This window comes from Siphateles boraxobius, unplaced genomic scaffold (genome assembly GCF_051911475.1).
Source record: "Siphateles boraxobius isolate OS27281-9 unplaced genomic scaffold, OSU_SipBor_1 37, whole genome shotgun sequence".
Lineage (NCBI taxonomy): Eukaryota > Metazoa > Chordata > Actinopteri > Cypriniformes > Leuciscidae > Siphateles > Siphateles boraxobius.
The window spans coordinates 2,572,354-2,594,906 of NW_027508997.1; the positions used below are offsets into that span (position 1 = coordinate 2,572,354).

General features: G+C 37.6%; 1 protein-coding gene across 44 annotated transcripts in view; it reads right to left on the minus strand.

The window, feature by feature from the left end:
* The window catches only part of col13a1 (collagen, type XIII, alpha 1), a 115,555-nt gene that overhangs the window by 27,298 nt on the left and 65,704 nt on the right, over window positions 1-22,553 (minus strand). For 13 of the 44 annotated variants that reach the window (XR_013190707.1, XR_013190705.1, XR_013190702.1 and 10 more), the window contains 13 exons: window positions 20,446-20,481; window positions 19,960-19,986; window positions 19,634-19,660; window positions 18,132-18,158; window positions 17,976-18,002; window positions 17,839-17,865; window positions 13,910-13,975; window positions 10,943-11,035; window positions 10,610-10,651; window positions 10,485-10,502; window positions 9,989-10,015; window positions 9,528-9,572; window positions 6,856-6,882 (listed from right to left, as the gene is read on the minus strand). Coding sequence is in view for 28 of the 44 variants with exons in the window: in XM_077197025.1 (XP_077053140.1) it covers window positions 6,856-6,882; window positions 9,528-9,572; window positions 9,989-10,015; window positions 10,485-10,502; window positions 10,610-10,651; window positions 10,943-11,035; window positions 13,910-13,975; window positions 17,839-17,865; window positions 17,976-18,002; window positions 18,132-18,158; window positions 19,634-19,660; window positions 19,960-19,986; window positions 20,446-20,481 (489 nt within the window). In the remaining 16 variants the exon portion in view is untranslated. Of the gene's footprint in view, window positions 1-4,123; window positions 4,160-6,855; window positions 6,883-9,527; window positions 9,573-9,988; window positions 10,016-10,484; window positions 10,503-10,609; window positions 10,652-10,942; window positions 11,036-13,909; window positions 13,976-14,512; window positions 14,555-17,838; window positions 17,866-17,975; window positions 18,003-18,131; window positions 18,159-19,633; window positions 19,661-19,959; window positions 19,987-20,445; window positions 20,482-22,553 lie in introns of all 44 variants that reach the window. The other 31 variants (XR_013190708.1, XR_013190696.1, XR_013190709.1 and 28 more) reach the window with 6 other exon arrangements.

Genomic DNA, 22,553 nt, shown 5'->3' on the forward strand with positions numbered 1-22,553 from the left:
ATGAACTTCCACTGGAGGAAATATATTTTCAGTCAGCTGACAGTGAGTAAAAGGCAATATTAACACATAATTTTCCACCAATAAGTAGCAGGAAAGTTTTCCCAACACAGTAAACCAGCAATACTTCACTGGTCAATCAGCTGCTAGACAAAGCACATCCAATCAGCATAAACCAGCTTTGACCAGTATATAAACTAAGCTGGATTCTTTAGTAGGTTTATCAAACACACAAACAAACAGGTAGATTAGTCAGTCCTCAATCATTACATTACATGGTAGTGCTACAAGGGAAGCTTTTTACAACATGTCCAGAAAGCCTCTACAGAAAACAACGCATGACATTCGAGGACTGGCGGCCAGACAACAGGCAATTGAGGGCAGAGGTCAAAGATGGCATGAAGACTCCAGTGAGTCTGAGCAGAGGGCAGATGGCAGACCCTAGCTTGGCATAACCCGCTTTGACAGGTGCAGTAGTCAGACCTTGGAGAGGGTTGCAGGTTATCAAGAGAGACAGACGCCACGTGTGCATTTTGAGAGGGTATTAATGATCCAAGGCACTCTGGTGTGCTTTTGGGCTTGAGACAAGACTGCTTGTCATACTCAGCTGCTTTCATAAACACCGTCAAATCAGGGACCAGAAAGGGCGGTTGGGTTTGGACAAGGCAGAGAGTCGTATGAGTTTATGAGTATTCTCAGTAGATGAAAGAGTCCGACTGCATGTACCCGTCCCGTTTAGGGAATGGAACGATGTAGTGATGGTTGATCACTTTAATCATGAAAGAGAAACTTATTGCACCCATGCTGAAAACAGGAAGTCTCTTTGATCTTCTTCATTTCCAATCAACTCACACCATTCCATTAGGCCCTGCTGCCCATCGTCATGTCTCATTCTACCCCGTCTGCTTCTATTTTAGAGTGAAGAGCACTTGGTGGGGCAGAGGCTAGTGTGTGGACTGACAGGCTGAAAGTGATTTATGGGAGTGCTAATCTTCAGGCTAAAAATGATGAGGACGGAGCCTTTGGAGTTGAGGGGAACTCTGGGAAGGTGAAGAGAACAGTCATCAGTACTGAGAAGAAGTGTCTGCCTTCTTTGCTGACAAACTTGATTCCTTCAGGACAGTTCATAATAAGTAATGACTTACTTTGGCTCCTATTAAATACGAGAGCTTGGTATACGTGCTTGGCCCAAGGTATAAAGGAAAGACGGGTGAAAGGAATTTCCAAAATAAACCTAATAATTTCCATTTATATATAGGCATGAATCATGAACTGCCCAAGTTCTTTGAGACACAAAGGATGCTTGTTTGAAGAGAAAAGCAATATTAAATATTCAGTTCTGACTTTTAAAGACACGGTGTGTGATTTTTGAGGCACTAGCAGCACCAAGCATAATTGCAATCTGTTTGATTGAACATTCTGATTGGGTGTGGCCAGACTCACACCAGCCAATGGCCTGAGTTTGGGACAGGACTGTCTTTTTTAATGTTCTTGTTGGATTTATGTTTAAAGCAATTAAAAAGTGCTCAGTACAACTTCAATTATGTAGTGCCTAAAAACCCAGTAAAATCACTGTAATGCATGGCTTCTTCTGACTTATTGCTTTAATAGCCCTTGAGCTCTCTATTTTAGCAATCTCGGTCTGGAGGGGAGCGTGTAACTGAGAAGTTTTGAGAGCCAATGTCAAAGAGAAAGAAACAAAGCGGCTCTCATTGGATCTTGGAGGTCCACTTCACTGGGTGGTTCTTTGAATTCATGTCACGCCATCATCTCTCATTCCTACTTGACACAAGAGTCTAATGGCAGAGGGACAACACACATTACGTGGGTGTACATCTGTCTTTTGCTCTGTGTGTGTGTGTGTGTGTGTGTGTGTGTGTGTGTGTGTGTGTGTGTGTGTGTGTGTGTGTACGTTTGATTGTTTCTGTAAATGTGTGTTACATTTCTTCCAGTTGGAGGGAAATGCAGACCGTCTTTAGCAGCCTCACTTAATACAGATGAGGCCCACCCACTGTTGGCTGCAGGAGTAAAAGGAGCAAATTTAGCGTTTGCTTATCTCTTTTTTATCTCATAAATTTTCACTGACTTTCACGACACAAAACCTAGTACTGCCTATTAATGAGAAAGACCGATGTTTTTGATGGAAGAAAGCAGTTTCCCCAACAAAAAGGAGCTGTGTCGGTACCATAGTAAAGTGATGGTACACATTGTTAATATAATGCCATTTCAAAGTTTGAACACACTGGTTTTAATCTGTTTCTCATTATTATGCTAAAATGCTTGAAATTAGTTATCTAGACAAACATAAATTGTGCCAACATAAGAATTTCTTAGGAAACGAACTTTTTAATTTAAAAGACATTTTACTGTCATCATCAAATTGCACATGTGAACTACTTCGATACAGTTTGCACCTCATGAAGTCAGTTGTGAGAATGAACATAGTGAGTAAAGCTGGAATCCAGACAAAGATTAAGTTCAAATATAGTTACAAGAAACAGTTTTGTATAAAAATTGTGGTCACTATATAATTAATTATTTTATTTTAAATTGTTTAATAGGTTTGTCCAAAACTTTGATTATTATCATAGTACTATATTTATGTACACTAAACATAGTTATGCTCGAAAGTTCTTAAATTGTTTTATACTTTTATAAGGCAAGGATACATTAAATTGATCAAAAGTGTCAGTAAAGACATTTAAATGTTACAAAAGATTTCTATTTCAAATAAATGCTGTTCTTTTGAATTTTTTGCTCATTAAAGAATCTTGAAAAAAAATGTCACAACTTCCAAAAAAAATATGCTAATAAATGTTTTTTTGTGCACCAAATCAGCATATCAGAACGATTTCTGAAGGATCATGTGACACTGAAGACTGGAATAATGATGCTGAAAATTCAGCTTTAATATCACAGGATATTAAAATAGAAATCAGTTACTTTAAATTGTAGTAATATTTCAAAATATTACTGCTTTTACTGTATTATAAATGCTTCCTTAAAAACATTTTGAATGATAGTCTATCATGTTATTTACATTTCAAGGTATTTCAAAGAATATCATGGAACTATTAGAACTACTATGTCCAATAAAACATGCAAGTACCACTTGGTTCGTTTTTTATTCTGCCTTAATTTGTTACATACAGTGTTGTGTTAAGGGGCACAGTGTCAAAGGATATTCATAGCAACATGTAAATCCCTCAATGATATATTCAAACAAGCAATAGCCCGGTCCCAAGCCTGCAACCTCAATTATATCCCAAACTCAAGCAAAAAAATCATTCTGCATTCAATTAGAGGCGCTGATCAAGTTGTATATGTATATAAATGTATAAAACATACTAAATATAGCACTTCTGCAGATGTGCTTATTCATCTGTCAGTTCCCCAGCTGGCACATCTGCTGAGTCTGATGATGAAAAGATTCATATACTTAAACAGACTGCTCCAATACAGAAACACAAAGCACTGTCATGACAACAGACCTAACAATCGAAGAGTATGGCAGCATGTGTTTGGCAGGGACAACGGCAGGTAGCAAAAATAAGTGTGCTAAGTCCATCAAGCTGTGTGTAACAGGGGACTCTCCACAAACAGCAGGATTAGAAGCCTGTAAATCAGATGCACAGGTGATCAGATGAAGGAAGGGGGGAATGTCTTGAGCTAGCGGCCTGTTTTTCTCTTAGCGTGCAATCCCTCTGGTCTCCCAGCATGACTCCGGTACCAAGTCATATGTCTTTGTGCACATCCTGGTTTCAGTTGCAAAGAATATGTCCTGCCCTCAGCCCTTGTGAGTCCTCACTTTAGTAACATAAGCTGGTGTCTACACGTGGTGCACATGTCAATGAAGGTGGATGAGCTATAAAAATGTACATTTAGAAGAGACCCGAAAATGAATGAACGAACTAACAGACCAGAATTTAAGACGTTGTTCACTAAAAACTTCCTGTCCACTCTAGTTCTCAAGTCCCTTATATCATGCTGCAGCCTATATCCAAGAAGTTTGAGAACATTGCTGATCATGCAATGCCATGCAAATATCAGGATAATTAGATTTTTGCTTCATACACACAACAAAAGTTAAATGCACTACAAACTACATTTCTCAGGGACAAAGTACCTTCTCTCCTGTTTGCCCATCCATCCCTTGTTCGCCCTACACAAATGGGAACATCTTCAGCAGATCAAAACAAACTGTACACCACAAATACACACAAACTGCTGGAAGCCAACTGGAGAACATATGCAGACATGGGATTGTGTAATCCCAAACAAAACCATGAGATGAGAAAATGTTTTCTTCTGGCACAATCCAAATAAAGAAGCCAGAAACAATAAATCAATAAGGATGATGATCTAAAGTAAGCCTCTGATCCTGTGAGCATCAGGACGTTTGACTATAGCGCTCTAGGGTGGTCCTGAGACAGACGTCGGGGGGAGGAGAGGTTGTGCAGAGGAAATGAAAATTCCATCAAACTCAGACTTGTAAAGGAGTTCGTGGGATAGAGAGTTCACATAAGATGTCTGGCCTATGGACTCAAACCTCAGCTTGCTCTCTCATTTGAACAGGGTTTATTATATGTAAAAAGTTATTTGTATTCAGAATAGGTCCAGATAAATTTCAGCCTACTGTAATAGTGATACTTCACGGAAAGGCCTAATATACATGTATTTTGTGTATTTTCAAATGACAAAATACTGTATTTTTATTTTGATACTGATACATTTTTTCACACAGTATCTTGTATTTTATTTTGATCTATTTAAACAGAGGCATTTTTTATTTTTATTTTAAACACATTCTCATGTATCTGTGCCCATCTTATGCAGATGAGTTCGGTGAGTGACTTTCACTGCTGGCTTTAGAGGACAACATTGAGCATTAAGCAGTTAGACAGTCTGGATAGCTGTATCCTGTGGGGACTATTTGTGTATCAGCAGGTGTAAACTTTACGTGCGTCTCACTCCTCTTTACAGGCCAAAACTTCCCCATTGAGAAACAGTGTAATCACTCCAGCAGATGCATGTCTTTAGTAGGAGCAAATGCCTCAGACATGTGATACAGTTAAACAAAGTTAAATCTTTAGATGTTCAGATTTACTCTCTATACTGCTTCTTTAAGATGCTTTAGCCGGGGGTGTCAAACTGAGTTCATGGAGGGCAAGTTTAGCTTCAACCTTAATTAAATGCACCTGATCCAGCTAACCAAGTCATTCAGGCTTATTTGAAAATGATGTGTCTGTGTCTGAAATCGCCCCCTATACCCTTAAATAGGGCACTATTTGAGGGGACAACCATTTGTAGTGGTGTCCGAAATCACAGTGGACGTTATCGAGCGCACTCATTCAATCCCACAGTGCACTGCAATAACGAGTGTACAACCGATGTAAACTCAATGGCTAGAGAATACTCATATAATGCAATGAATTAATGAATTCCCGCGTCTTGCCAGAAGATGGCGCAGCTGAATATTCCATCCATCCATTTTCGAAAACGCTGGTCCAATGTGGCTATAGCGTAATATCATACAGGTATAAATGCCTTTTTAATTGATTATTAAATTGTTTAAATAAGTTTCCATGACGGAGTTCAAGATAAATCTTTTCATTTTACTACTGGCGTTGCCAGTTTGCTAAGTTACTATTATTAAACAACAAGCACAAAGTATGCAAAAGCAGCAGCCCTTCCGGCGGACATACTGTCTGAATTAACTCACTCGTTTTCATTCACTCCTTCAAGTGGACTATATTAGTGGACTAATGTTGGGAATAGTGAATCAGGGTATAGGAGGCGATTTCGGACACAACACAGGACAATGTTTAAATCCCATTTTTTATGCCCTTCCCTCTGTAACTTCCCTCCATCTCGTTCAATCAGATGTATGTCATTCCTTATGTTGCTCAAGTGCCCACTACTTACGGAACCCTTATGATTGGTTTAAATGGAAATCCCTAAGCTCTTGATCACTTGGAATCTGCTATTGAGCTGATTTATTATTTACAGTTTTTTTCCCTTATAAATATGTTTTATACATAGACCTGAATGTATGCTTAGGCTGTAAAATTCTGTCAGGACTACTATTGTCAAAGATGATTAATTAGCATACAGTTTGGATTGTTGGTATGGTCCCATTCTGGGGTGCGTTTCCCAAAGCCAACTATGGTCGCAAGTCCTGACGTTACCAATAGAGTTCAATGGAACTTGCGATCATAGTTCGCAAACGATGCTTTTGGGAAACGCACCACAGGGCAAGAACTCCCTGCCCATTCATGCAGCCTAGCATGGATATGAGCAGGGAGAGCAGCGACTGTATTTTTATTAACTAACATAAACAAAGATCAATACATGTTGTAAAAATATTGCTCACTGCTAGGTCATGTTAACTGATGTAGTTAACAAATGTTAACAAATGAGACCTTATTGTAAAGTGTTACCACTTTAATAAACCACAAAGATGACATGATAATCAAAACTGAATGCAAATATAAGATTTGCAAACACAGAAGAAGGAGAAGAAGAACAACAACAACAAAATATGTAAAGGTGAAGTGTGCAAATTATGTGTCACCACACACAATTGCAAGTTCTGCCATTGGTTAAACAAACAGTTAGCCCCTCCCCCAAACCCATGCTATTGGTTGAGTCAATGTTGCCATGTTGGGCTGGAGATCAAACAAACAGATCAATGTTTTGATAGCACCATAAAGACAGTGTTTACACTTTATGGAGTTGATCAACCTACGAATAGGTTACTTACCGCTTAAAGTATTTTAACATGTCAAAATTATATCATTTTTAAACTTCCAAACATTATTAAAAAAAATAGCAAGCAGAACCAAATGTGTTTCTTACCTTCAGTCCTTCGTCTCCTTTAATTCCCTAAAGAGAAACAAAGCAAATAAAGTGATCAATACGCTAGAAAATGCAAAATAAACTTTTCCTCAGCCCAAAACAACTAATTTGCAACTAATTTACATCTATGACAGCAACAGGACAACAGTTTCAGTCCATGACATCATTTATCTAAACAACCAGTTCAGCCTCCTGTTTAGTGGAGGAATTATTTGAACAAACATTTATTTTCTGTGCTATTCAATGCCGTATGGTTTGGCTGTGCTGAGTAAATAACTAAACAACCATGAAGGCAACAGACAGTAATTTTTCAGAAATAAAGTCTCGAGGGAGGAAGACAAAGTCCGCTGTTGATTAATGGCGTTGGTAATGTGCCGGATAACATGTCTCCTCTGATTTGAACCTTTTAATTGTAAAGCCATTGACTTGGCCCTTTGCCTCGCTCACAGATTAATGTAAAGACGTCTCTTTTCTGAATAGAAACGAGAGGCCTGACAGGAGACAACCTCAGCACACAGAAGAGAATGCATTTTGACCAGCCTTCATCAATCTTTTTTTTAATTTTTTTTATGAGCGCAACACTTGCCAGTATCCAGAAGGTGGTGCAGTTGTGCAAAATAACTGATTCTCTGCAGTAGCACAAAACATTTCACCTGAGCTAAGATTAAAAAAAGTGACTATACGTGACAAACACAAAGCTACCTCAGTCTAACTCTAGAATAGAGGAATTTTCCATAAGCTCACTGTGTGACATGCTTACTATTAATCTAGCTTTAGATATTGACTGGGTGCGTGTGTTGGACATGAACTATATGCCTGATGGAAGAAAGCTCAAGTTCACTAAGGTAGATTGGATGGGAATCGATATGCAGGTTGTTCCAGAGTTCCCACGGGTAAAAGCGAAACACAAATCCAAGATTGCGAACTATATAGGTTGTTTCAAAGCAAAGCAAATTCAATTTCACATGGAAAAAATTATATGTGGGTTTTGTGCCAACATGTATCCCTCACAAAGTGTCAATCAATACACTTGTAACTTCACATAGGCTAAGCTGTTTGACCCACTGTTCTGTGCTATTCTGGAAACAAGTGTGGAAAGATTGATTGTGTGCAGGAAAGTATTCAAGAAATAAAAAACGACCAAAAGATAGTTTTCGCTCGAATATATGGTTACATACTCAGCAAGTGCGCATTAAATTAATCAAAAGTGACAGTACGGACATTTGTAATGTTACAAAATACTTCTATTTCAAATAAATTCCTATCTGAGAATCCTGAAAAATGTATCACGGTTTCAAATAAAATATTAAAGGGACATTGTGTAGGAATTTCTCCCATCTAGCGGTGAAATTGTATTTTGCATTTAAACGAATTGTGCTCTCCAGCGCCTCGCTTTTTCAAATGCATGTTGCATCTACGGTAGCTGTTATGTACCAAAAAGCTATGACAGGATGTCTTCTAATAGCACTTCGTTGAGTTTTCCTTTGGGTGAACAGGCTTGTTATTTCAAACAAACTGCAACTGGACACAATGAACAAACGAATGTTACAGTATGAATAATAACAGTGCAATGCAGCCTTTTAAACTAGCCGGGGCAGTGACAAGCGCCTCTCACTGCTCTGGTCCTCCGTTTCTGCTGCTTTCAGTTACGTGATGCTGGCTCTGAATGAAAACGCGTTGTGGAAACGCGTTGTCCTAGTACTTTTTGACCCTCTCTGCTATTATAGTTTTTCAAGATGGCGGAACGACATGGAAGCCTCCGTGGACCTACCCGTCACATGTATATAAAGATAATAAATTCTTCGTTTACGAGGATAAGTCAGATAATTGGCAGAGGTATTTGTACACCATTGAGGACATATTTATGAATAAAAATATTGATTTTAGATGATAAAATACCTAAACAACTACACATTGTCCCTTTAAGAAGCACTTAATAAAACTCTTTTTAGCATTGCTGATTATAATAAACGTTTCTAAAGGATCATGTGACACTGAAGACTGGAGTAATGGCTACTGAAAATTCAACTTTGCCATCACAGGAATAAATTACATTTTAAAATATATTAAAATAGAAAATAGCTATTCTAAATTGTAAATAAATTTCACACTATTACTGTTTTTACTATATTTTTGTTCAAATAAATCCAGCCTTTGTAAGCATAGGAGGCATTACTCTAAGCCCCATCTACTATCTTAATTCAATCTTTCATTACCTCAGGGATAATGCACTCAATGACTTTAGAGTTAAGCGCATTGCTGAAGGGGAAGACAGTAAAACCCCAAACAGATGCTGTTATCAGCCGATACTTTGTCTAAATCCTCTAGTGCTCCAGTGGTATTTAAACTCAACCAATAAAGGTGCCGTCCCACTGGCTTAATCAAAACTATATGTTTTGGGTATCTGATGTCACATCTAATGACACTTTTAATGAAATCCCACTCTCTTCTGTTGGAGGCCTGATTAAATAAAGTATGTAATTTGAATATGCCTTTTTCTGCACCCAAACTTCAAGACATTGATTGACAAAACAACAGGAATCAAACTCAAAGGGGACTGTCAATCTGATGTATGGGATTATGTAATGGGTTGACCCAGAAGTGATGGGTGACCTGTGGAGCAGGTTAATTATTTAAGCTGCTTAAACCAGTCAAAGGTTACAGATTCTTACCTTGGGGCCTTCAGGTCCACTTGGACCTCCTTCACCACGATCACCCTGAGAGATAAGGAAAAAATCAGTTAGAGAAAAAGGTCATGCAGGAAGCAAATGGAAGAGTTTGACCAGATGAATTGTGTTCTTTCTAATCCACTAATATTTTATCCATGGTCTAGCATGACGTGCCAAGCTTCTTTCTCCAAGTTTCAAACTTTTCATCTAGAATAGTGATTAATAAGCCTAACATTCAGGGCTCTGCCCTGCAACTTAGAGGTTTTCAATCACTCAGCCAAATGATTAATTGAGACGTCATTCTGCTTAATTCCGAAGGTTCCTCTGAGAAGGAGGATGCGTTTTGTTTAAGCAATCAGCTGCAGTGCCAAATTTCTAGTTCTAAGATGTGGGATTTAAAAAATGGCTTTTCAGATAACACAAACAATAAATGTCTACTCATGAACTTTGATGGATACACTCACCTTAGGTCCAGGTACACCGGGTTCACCCTATAAAAATAATAAAATAAAAAACAATCAAATATCCATCCAAGACCTATTTACTCTGTGGCTTTTATCGAGAATTTGTTTAAAAGGGGCTATAAGCAGGATGGTATTCGTTTATTGGGAATTTTATGTCCAAAGGAGTAAGCCTCCAGTTACAGCTCTTATATAGACCGGCAGACAATCTTTATAGAGAGCTGAAGTACGCTCCTATAAGGGACTAGTGCTTCTAAATGGAGCACAATAAATATTCCCCAGTATAAACTCAGTGGCAAATTAACGCATCAGGGGAAATACATACTTATCCAACAGCAACACGGTTAATCAATTATGGCGTATCCACCCCTTCTGTAGTGGACCCACCCTGTAGACTGCTGAACTGTGTGTGAACTTCATGTGAGCCTGTTTACGACTCGCGTGTGGAAAATACTATCATTGCTGTGCAGCTGGACAGCTGTGTGGTTTTCAAGCTTACCTTCAGCCCCGGTAGCATCTAAAATCAAAGAAAAAGAAACAACATTTCAGTCTGAAGCATTATAGATTTCTGATGTCCAGAATCCGTGCTAGGAAGGATGACAATGCATGTATTCGAATACTCACCCTTGGGTCTTTTCCAGGTTTTCCAGGTTCTCCGGGTTTACCCTTTGCCAAAAATAGAGTAGGTAGATAGTTAAAACACACACACACACACATTTTTATACTGTACAAACTGTATATTCTGTCCCCTAAACCTACCAATCACAGAAAACGTTCTTTAAAATATCATATAGTATGATTTATGAGCTGGTTTACTCATCGCACATGACACAAAGGGGTTTATTTTGCAAAAAAACCCCCGAAAAAAACGAAAAGAAAAAAAACGAGAGAAAAAAAAACAGACTGTACATTATCCAGGCTATAAATAAATAAATAATTCAATAAAGTGAGATTTACCGGGGGCCCACTAGCACCATTTAGACCAGGAGTCCCCGAAGGCCCTGGGGGGCCAGGAGGTCCCGGTGGTCCTTGTGCTCCAGGCTCGCCCTGCTGAGAGACAGGAAGTTAGCATCTGAGATAAAGAAATCATTTGGATATAAAGTTCAATAGATCAGTGGCAGGATCCACTCTGATTCAAATCCAGTAATTCACAATAATGAGATATGAAATTAAAGAATGAACAAATTTGTTGATGGAATATTTACTCAAAATCTTTTATAAAATGTGATTTTGATCTTCTTTTTAAAAATATTTACAATAATTAAATGATGAAACAATGGATTTGAAGCTAAGAGGAACCCAAGTTTGAAGGTTGAGTTGAAAGTCAAGTGTCAGGATGAGGATTGATGTTATTCTAGTTTATCGAGTACCATGTTTGGAAAATAGCGGGGGTGGGGGGGTGGATGTTGGGAAAAAAGTTAGGAAATTTTTTACATTTTCACTTAATGCTTGAAGATCCTCTTCAGTGGCCCACTAACCATTAACTAATGTCTAAAACTTAAACCCTAAAATGTTGCTAGTGGCCTCATGAAACCTCTTTAGTGGTAAACATCTACATCAGTGGTTTCTAACTGAGTTTTTTTTTTAAGAAGCTAGAATTGGACATGAAGTGGCAACCCAAAATAATTTGTTGTTTAAAATTGAAACCTCGAAATTTATCCTCACTGTAAGTGAACTCAAATTCCATAAACTCCGGGTCATGTTTTTTTTCCGGTGAGTTTGATTGGGCAAAATATATGAGAAAATTTTTCTCCTCCATTTGAAAGGTTTTTAAGCCTATTTATTTTATCAATTGCATTTAGCATAGCTTTTCCCAGGTGTCCGCAATCCTACCGACTGACCAGTGCTTAAACCACTGCTCTACTTGATCCACTTATGGCTGTTTTAAAACTATCTCGGGTACTTCTCAGTTATGAGCAATACGAGAACTTCAATACAAAAAGAGACTAAACAAAATCATCTACAGGAAAGTGTCCAGTATTTACACATCGAGAGGGATGTGAAAATAGGAAATAAAACTCGACTAAACAATATCCTACTCTTCCTGAGAAGAGACCATGAGGAAAACTGATTATGTAAGATTTCTGTTGTGTAATTAATTTTTTAAAAGTCTGTTTTCAACATTAAAGAGGCTTAGTCTGCAAACGGAAAATACGGTGTTAGAACTTAATTTTCCTTCCATTAAAAGCATTTATTTCCAAGTCTGCTACTATAGACAGAAAATTAAGACCTCCTACATACTGGCAACCGTGTACAAGACTGATTAACCACAAATAGAGCAGATACCGTGACAAAGAAAACCCTTTCTTAAATACGGTCTCTGTTCAGTAGCAAAGTCTGAAGCTCAAAGAAATCCGAAACGCATCCATCAGCTTCAGATCCATATTTTATCCATTTATTCCTTGACAGGACTTGTCGAGATTTGATTTATGAGGCCAGATGTAGATCCATTAAATGGAGACATTCCATGATCTCCATCCAATCCACAGACCGACCCAACTCGGAGTCCCATCCAATCAGCTGAAAAAGATCTTTCCCTAACACTTTTTGTCTTCCACATTCTGTACCATTGTCTCCAAGCATGGTACTCGAATTTGGTGTGCACAGACAACACACCTGTAGAATTAAGATGGAGGACGGGTGCCAACCGTGGTCGACCTGTGCCAGGGGCACTTCCTGGAGTGGGCAGTACAAGCAGAGCCTTTTGGAACAGCCTCACTTTTCTGCTAAGCGGCCTCATTTTTGTTATCTTTTGACTGTCATTGTTTTGTTTTTAACTTCCGTTTGTTTTGTTATTATGTCTGGAGCCCTGCTTACTGTTCTTAAGGACTTTTAAACACCCCATGAAATGGCCTAACGAGTGTTTTTTTAAACATTTCTTTAGAGCATCTGATTGGACAAACAAATTGGGCACCTATGAGTGCAAGTTGATGTCATAAGATTTTGTTGGTCTGTTTTCCTAAAAAAGACTGTTCATTTTAAATGCATATGTTCTGAAAGTCAGTTAGTAACACTCTACGATAATATGTCATCATTAGTTAATGCAATATCTAAAATTAAATTAAGAAAAATACTATATTTTGGTAAATTCCTACTAACAATTTGCATAAACTAACATTAGATAAAATGGGAACGCTGTTTTAATGTGTTAAATTATTCATGTTAAATGTGTTTACAATAGTACTAACAGCAAATTATGCATAATTACAAGAAACTAACACTAAAACCCTAAACCTGAAAATACAGTAAGTGCATATCAATTAATATTACTCAAAGCTAATTTGCGTAATTACACCGTAACCAGGACAAATGTGGCCTTTAATACATTATCAATATAATGAATGTTACAAAGAAATTGTTGTTTATTGTTCATGATATCTGATGCATTAATTAATGATAACAAATTGAACCATTAATGTTACTGATTAAAACAGACATGGACTAAAATACTTCAAATTTGAATAATGTAAAATATTTATCGCATCCAAAATTCTCTAGTAGTTGTATTAATCTTTTATATCCAAAATCAGCTCAAAAATACCTGAACGATCCTTAAACCCAACATTATCATAGGACTAGACATATGAGGACAATCCATTATGTATTAGAGAATTTTATTGAGATAATGTCCAGTTAAAACAGATGGACATACAAGACATAGAGGGACTGACAGAAGTTCATGCTGTGGGTTCGAGTTTATAAGCCTATAAATTTTGTGAATTGGACATTACTTTAGGAAAGAAGTGTATTTCAAGTGGACTCAAGACAATTAAACTATTGGCTAAGATAATTCAACCCCGGCTGTTTGTTCGAGCTTTGTTAATGAACTCAACACAGGTGACACTATGAGGCCTGGCTGGCATTCGGTGGATGGAGGTTGGCATCCGTAAGGAAGGGGTGCGAGGGTGGCAGAGAGAGATGTACCTTGAGGCGCTTTAGGATTAGAGGGCTTATTGAGGGCATGTTGCGGACGGTGATGGGTAACATCTGCTGAGGTCACAAAGCACAGGTTGGCCACCGTGCACAAAACCACCAGGCCAACAAGTTCACCAGGAGGCCAGAGGAAGGAAACGGGCCAGAGATAGGAGAGGAGGGGAAGGGAAAAAACAGAAAAACAAATGAAAAAGAAAGTGAACAGTAAGGAAAAAGCAAGGCAAGGGGATAGAGAGACAGAGCCAAAAGGAGTCAGCATCACTGAACAGAGTCACAGGTCCATCAGAGTGGAGTACTGTAGGTTTACTATTTATAAATGTAACAATTCTCACAGTTATTAAATTAATATCTCAAATTAAACATAAAAGATAAAAGATTATGTTCAGTAATATGCAGGTAAAAGACTTTAAACTATGCCTTTGATTTGATTTTGAACATTTGTAGTTGAATGACAGCCCTATTAATTTACATATCAAACATTATCAATGATAATGTTTCATCTCCACTGTGACGGCACCTGTAACTCTGCAGCAATGCTGTGTAGATCAGGCTGGATTCAGTCTTGCCACAAAGAGAGTTTCGCAACAGACTTACTGTGGCCTGTCCTCCAGCACAGACGTTGACAATACGGCGTTTCTGTTGAGATCAGCATCATTGCAAAGCACAGATTGAAGAGTTATTGACCCATAGATATACCACTAACAGTTGATATTACCCTAAATACAACTTGCCTTCTTGTGACTTTCCTGTATTTCATAATTTTGCTCGGTGAATTACACATAAAAATTTACATCTTTGGCTCAAAAGTCCAAAAGTTATTAAATTTTGCACTCTAATTCTAATTTAAAACCTTTTTCAATGAGGTCTCAGACTTTTGGACCTTACAGTACATGGAATATACACTACTGTTCAATAGTTTCAGGTCTGTATGCTCTTACGCTCAACCAAACCGGTGTTTATTTGAACAAAATACAGTAAAAAAAAAAAAAAAAAATTAAAATAACTATTTTTTACTAATTTACTATATTTTAAAATGTAATTTAATCATGTGATGTTAAATGTACAATATATCACTTGCACAGTGTGAAATATTTTCTGCAGTTGTGTACTTAAAATATCCCAAAAGTTCACAAAGATTTTTAATTTTAGAGAAATTCCAATTTTAAATAATGGCTCATCCCTGGTCATTGTCGGCTGTCAATGACGTAATATCCGCGTTATCTGGCGTTATCCGCTTGTACTGCCATAGTAACCATGGCGACAGACGTGGACAAATGTGGCACGCTCACGCTGTTGTTATTTCGTACAAACATTATAGATCATGGCAAGCAGACTTTGGGACAAAATGAGAAATAAAGCGAGGATCAATATCAGCGTGGTGTTTTCGAGATGCCGAAAGCTCCACGTCCGCAACTAACTTCGACTTGACAGAGACGCCGCTCTTGCTTGTAATTTATTAGACAGGTGAGCAAATGTACATAAAACGAATCAATGTTAAATAGATCAACATGATGAAATGTTATAATATGATCAGTATGTTATTGTAATGTTGATCTAGCTTACTGCTAGTCTCATACAGCCAACAAAAGAACACATAGATAGAATAACATTATAACTTTCAACACACTCAAATGCGGTTTAGTGTGATAGTGTACTGTTAGACCAAGTGAAACAGCGCTGCTTTACCTCACAAGTTTAATTCGTCAAATAATCTGACCTGTGTTAGTATTATTTCAGCACTTACGGGTAGTTCGGTAGAATGAAATGTCCTTATTCCTTTATATCCGTGGGACTCACGTGTGGCGCTGATATCTATCTCTCATTAGCAATCGAGCCTTGTTTCATACCAAAGTCATATTAAAAAACATGAATGTTTTCACTCATCCATAAACATTATTAGATTCATCGGCATGACGACAAGTTCAATAATTCTGCTTGTGCGTCATCAACCTACGCCTTTGTTATTGTAAGAGGTTAGCGACCCCTAGCGGCAAAAAAAAGACATATTGTAGCTTTAAAGCTGAATTCTCAGCATCATTACTCCAGTCTTCACCGATTTGCTACTCAAGAAATATTTCTTGTTATTATGATGTTAAGTTAAAACAGTTGTTGCTTAAAAATTGTGTGGAAACAGTGGCACATTTTTTTCAGGATTCTTTGATGAGTATAATAGAACAGCATTTATCTGAAATAGAAATCTTTGTAACATAAATGTCATGTCATTTTTTATCAATTTAATGCATCCTTGTAAAAAATCATACTGACCTCAAACTTCTGAACGTAGTGTACATATTCCAATATATTCCAAAATATAAACGTAATATATGAAAAGCAATATACACAATCTATAATATATATATATATATATATAAATATATATAAAAGCGCACTGATTGACTCACTTAATTTCCGAGTAAGAGGAAAATACATACAAATAAGGAAGGCAAGTGTTTTTTCAAGTATCCTTATCTCCCTGCGGAAGGTTTTTCACCAATTTAACCAGAATGTTACATTGTGTTAAGGTACTCTATGCATAATGAGGCCAATCAAAATATAAAAGACACATGGTATTTATGTATTTAACATATCCAAAAAACATTTGGATGCATTTTTGATGACATATAAAGTTACAGCTGCACAGTGTACCTTAAAATGATATACCACAACCATAAAAGTTCCTTGAGAAGGCCAAAGAAAAAGCAGGAAAACAGCTGTGTGTTAAAATGTGTCATTATAAATTCCTAAAGAGTTTTCAATCAGTTATAATAACAGGCACCTCTCTGCACCTCCAACAGTGCATGTGGATAAACTAGAGCACAGTTTTCAGCTATGTCTCTCTTTGCAGCAGGACTGTAACACACATATCACGGTATTAGGGATGAGGGACAGCGAACAGCCCACAAACCTTCAACATCAGAGCCTGACTGGAGCGCAAAGCTGCCAGCGTTTTCACTGGGAGCCCCTGCTTAAAACGGCCCAACATACAAATACACGGACATGGATACGGATACATAAACACACACACATTCAAGTGATAATACCCATTTTTGTTCCATCACTGCAGGGTGCATCCTTTCAGTCTAGTGCTGTGACCTTTGGGTTTAACCCTAACTGCAAATAACCTACAGTACTACAACCACCCAAAAATACCTCCCATATGTGCAGATTTCTAAATAGTGCACGTGGCCTGGCTGACATGCATGAAAAATGACTGTTTTGATGTGATATATCTGTATGGAATACTGACTAAACTTACACAATAAAAGCAGTGATTAAATTCATAGAAAAAATGTATCAACTGTACGTGTCCTGCTGCTGTTTCTGTTCTTTCTTTTTTCAAGCAAAATACAGATTCAGTAGAAACATCTACTGCCAAGACTTTTTTTCTGCTTCTATATTGCGTGTTGTTTTTGAGATTACATAATTGATAAAATAGCTTCAAAAGGCCAAAATTACTTTTAAATAGGCTAGGGCTGTTACCAAATCCCCTTTAAACAGAGAGTCTTATCAAATCTAATTCAGCAGGCTGTTGGTAAAATTGCTGTGTTTACAAGAAACTGTGATTTCCCCGAGAGAGGGCTGATCAAATTTGAGGCCCTGCCTTGGCATGTGCTCATGTGCTGCCTATCTGAGACTATCCAAGCTGCCAATCCATTATTCCTTCCCTTTTTCCATCTATGTTAATGCCTCTAAATTAACCACAAAACATGTTGTACATGTCTTTTTAAGGGTAAACGAGAGAAATCACGTTGACAAATAGAATAATATCACGTAAAACTGGAATGAAAATATATACTTGGGATTTTCTAACACCAGACAACCTTTGAAGCATATTTGGTAGCTTACTTATAACCATAAATGAAACATTCACAGTGTTTATGATATCACAAAAACAATAAGTTAATACAACATTCACTCACCCTGTGAGTGTAGTCACCACATACACCCTAGAATAAAAAAGAAAAACAAAATCTATCATGTGTCATCCTCACAGGGTGATCCTCATCCTTATAAGAAAATTAGCTGCTATTTTAATGCATTTTACGCATGATTCTACCTTCTCTCCTTTTGGGCCAGGTTCACCCTGAAAAATAAGATTTGAACAAAACACTTAAAAATCCATCTAACATAAATCATGCATGACATTCCACTGCCACACAAAAACTCCAGTGGAATTATGATGATATATTAATATATTTTAGCAAATACTTACTGGTACTCCTTTAGGACCACGAGGACCCTGTGGAAATAACCACAATTACAATACGGAGGTGTTACTGGATTATCTTTTCGTTTACGACCCACAGATATCAAACCTCTCAGTCAAAACATGCACAAACGCACAAAACAGTTCCTTATAAAATAATTTCTTATGTTGAAAAAGGAAATACAAAAAAAGGCTAATTACTAAAAACTAACACCATTTTTATGTGTTTTTACTAGGTTAAAAGTATCATTGTGTGTTTGTCTGGAGAGCATCAGTGGCTGCTTTTAATAAATCAATGCCCCAAAATTCATCATGCCCTCTGAAAAACATGTAACCCTTAGAAATGACAGTTAGATTGATTTCTAGTCATAATATTCATTCAGAAATAGCAACAAATCAATTTCTGTAATACTTCCATATAAGGCTAAAAGCAAATATGGAGAGTGAAGATTCTGAGAAGAAACGTATCAATGAAATTATATATATATATATATATATATATATATAGCTATATATAGTAATATGTATTACTTTGAAAGCTCAGTGAGGCATGTTCAAAAGCTCAGCAGGAATTTTTCAGCTCTGATCATGTCTTATAAAGGTGTCATTTCGGAAAAGTGCTTCTCTTTTATAGTTTCTAAGCTTGCCTTTTCTCACGATGCTATAAAAGAAGGAACATAGAGGTTGTACTATATTTCATAAGGAATGGTTTAAAGTGCACAGCCTGGGAGCCTAAACTATCTGCCCATTGTCTTTCATCATGAAAAAGAAAACTGTTAACTACAGTTTTCAAGTCGCAGTTTAAGAGGACAGAGCCAACCCAATGTCCTTGTTTTAATACCTCAGGCGGCTAAATACTTAAAGTTACTTTTGACAAACTCCACTTAATGAAACGTGGTCTCTCATCTCTTCCACACACACACACACACACACACACACACACACACACACACACACACACACACACACACACACACACACACACACACACACACACACACACACACACACACACACACACACACACACACACACACACACACACACACACACACACACACACACACACACACACACACACACACACGTCATTCAGTCACTCTACCCATAAATCAAACTAAAAGAGTGTTGTTCTTGTGAATTTATACGGCCATGCTTACAGCCTAGATAAACATCAGTGTTAAAAGCCATCTTGAAAACAAATGGCTCTACTGGTGAGTTTTATGGACCCTGACAAATTTTTCTTTATGATATGTTTTACTTCTTTACATATTTCTCTTTATGACGAATGGTTTTTATTCCAGCGGTATTTCACTAGTAAAAGTGAACATGACAGATCCCATTATGTGAGTCCCTTTAAACTAAAAGTATTAACATTTATATTTTAACACTTCAATTAATTTCAGCCAAGGTGTGTTTTCTTAGGATCACATTTATAGGAAATTGTTTTTGCACTGCATCTCTCAAGCCAGTTAACAATGGTTAAAATGGTTTCAAAAAATACTTACCATATCACCTTTTGGACCATTCTGTCCCTGTAAGGTTGGGGAAAAAAGGCAAAGGCAAAATATCCATTCTCTTTAGTCTTTTTAGGTAGCACAAATTACATCATTCTTTGTACACATATCATAATTGATTTCTGTCATGATGATGACAATAGTGAATTTTTTATGATAATTGGCATAATTATTATTACCATAATTATCCTCTTCATTGCCAAAATGACCGTCAATTAACAATTACCGCCAAATAATTTGGTGCAAGGGTTCGAAGGTTCCAAACCTGCGCGAGTGTCAATTACTCAAACATTTGTAAGGAATGAAGCGAAACTCACGGGTTTCCCGTCCAAGCCGATGGGGCCCTGGAAAAGAAGTGGGAGAACAACAGGTTGACGATATTGTGAAGGCACAAAACAGCTCCAATTCTCCTGTCTAGACAAGCTAATATGACAATGTTTATTAAAAAAAAAAAACTATTGCCTTGAGAGTCAAGGTAAAACACTAACACTGAAGGAACTGTTTTTTAACAATGTGTCCTGCTGAACGGTGAACATGCAGGGTAATAAACACCTGAAAAGGGCCTTTAATATCCAGAGGAGGTAGACAGCCTATAGAAAGGGTTCTAGGACATTTATATACCTTACAGTGCTTATATGACAGCTGCACAAGCCTACTGTACATTTAGTCGCACTTCCTTTAGTCATTTCCATGTGCATCAATTAAATAAGGGGACAAGGCAACCAGTAGCTAATTGGTGGCTTTTATAAACTCACAAATAAACTAGAGGTCTGTCCAGTTGGCTTCAGACAAAAGTCACTTACCGGAAAGCCTGGAAATCCTCTAGTACCGGGCTGTCCCTGAGGGGAGACAGAAAGAAAAAAGATAAGCAGTTATTTTCTAGACGAAAAACATGAGGATTATGTGAACTCGATGAAAGGAGGTCTGTGTTGAGAGACGGAGTATTGTTCCTCCAAACTTGTGTCGTAATTGAGGTTGAAGGACAGGAGCCTTCCTCTGTAGGAAGCACTTTGTGTGGGATGAGGAGACAAAGACAAATAAAGCTCTAAAAACTGTGGGACACTGACTGAAATTCAACACTGGAAAAAACTAACTGGAACACATTAGAGTTGTCCTTATTTAATTTGTCTTATTGGCTCTCACATTCTGAATAAGTAAATGTCAGTAATCATTAGTGCTACATTCTCCTGTGAACAATACTAAGTTTGCTCTCCTGAATAAACTTTTGCAGCCCTTGGGAAAAAAGGAAGTTATTCAATATGCTTTGGCAAAAAAAAAAAGACCGTGTTGGAGCAACCTGAGAGAAAATTACAAGGAAGAGGTGAACGGAGCTAATGAAGGGGATTGTGTGTCTGGGTCTCAGGTAGTTATTGGAACATGGCTGATTTTCTCTGCCTTGGGAACCTAAAGGCCTGGAATAATGGAAGTAGCAGCATGTGCCCCCTCGGAATCACCCAAAACAGGACTGACAACATTCATTTTGTTGGCACAAAAATGTAACAAAAAGTAATCGAAAACAATTGAATACAAGTCCAGTCCAGAAGAAAAATAAAATAAAATCCTCTAAACCAAAAATACACTATGGATGCAATCCATAACATTCTTCGGGAGTGATACAACATCAATTTTCTGACCGCAATCTGATCTCTGAATTAAACCCAGATTAAATATCACTTTTCAGTCGTTTTCAGGACAGACACAATTTTTCAAAGTGTACCTTAAACAAAATATGACAAAAACAACTGGGGTCCAGTGGTAATAAGGAATCTACAAAAGGGACTTTGCAAAAATGTATTTGTTTTCCAAGTAACAATGTTACCTATATACAGTATATAATTAATGTAATTAATTGACCTTCCAAAGACCGATATCATGAAATCATAGGAATAATCACATTTATTTAATTTTTTAATAGCCTCAGTTTTTCTCAGTAAGAAAAAGTACTTCTATCCTTTTGCGTATTCGAGAATAGCTTGTATTTATGTTGTATCTTTATAACTTTCAAAAACCTTGGCCCTGACCTGATCAGCTAAGACAATAACTGTAAATGTAATGAAAACTCAACACATCATCTAATGATCACTCTGTTTACTCCATAACTGTTCCACTTATGTGTGAGAAAGAAACTTTTACCGCCCTATCAGGTCTACCTGCCTAGCAAAAGCAGTCATTTCCGCTGGCCTCTCCACACTTCTGCCTCAAATCAACCTCTGTGACCCTTTTGGAGGTGAGGACAAAGCCTATACTTTCAGAACAACTGCTGAAGACATTCCCTTTGAGTCAGCCCTGCAATGAAACTTCACCTGTCACCAGTTCTCTATGCCTGATGTCCACTCCTGACGCCTTATTAGAGGTGATGGGTCAGAGGTATAGAAAAGTGTATAATCAGCAAGCAGAAAAACAGATGTCTGAACAGTCTGACGGCCCTGCCATAAGAGTGTGTTGGATGAATGGGGAAACCACAGGAAAAAGTTTTGCACGGCATAATCAACAAGGAAATTGCGCTTCTGACGGCGTAACATTACAGTTTTGTCTTGCTGAATGGAATGCAAAGAAAGGGAAAGAGTGCCAGTTTGGGGACAAGCCCCATTTCGCCTGATGACTGACCACTCATTAACAGATACAGCACAATCTGCACGTCTAATGTCTGGATTATAATGACAAGGGCTGGGATGTTTTCATTCCTTCTTGCTAATGAAGATGAGATTCCAAATGGGCGTCATTACGTGGGAGTCACAGCCCCGAAATACCCTGATGAAGTGTAAGTGCTTCCATACAAGCTGCAGTGGGATTCCTGTCCTGTTCGTGCACATTAGAGATCAAGTCTTGATTAGACGAGATTCATTGGATTTTCTCCACATACAGTAGTGTGCTAGATGACGCTGATCCTGCTTATCTAGCCTAGAACATA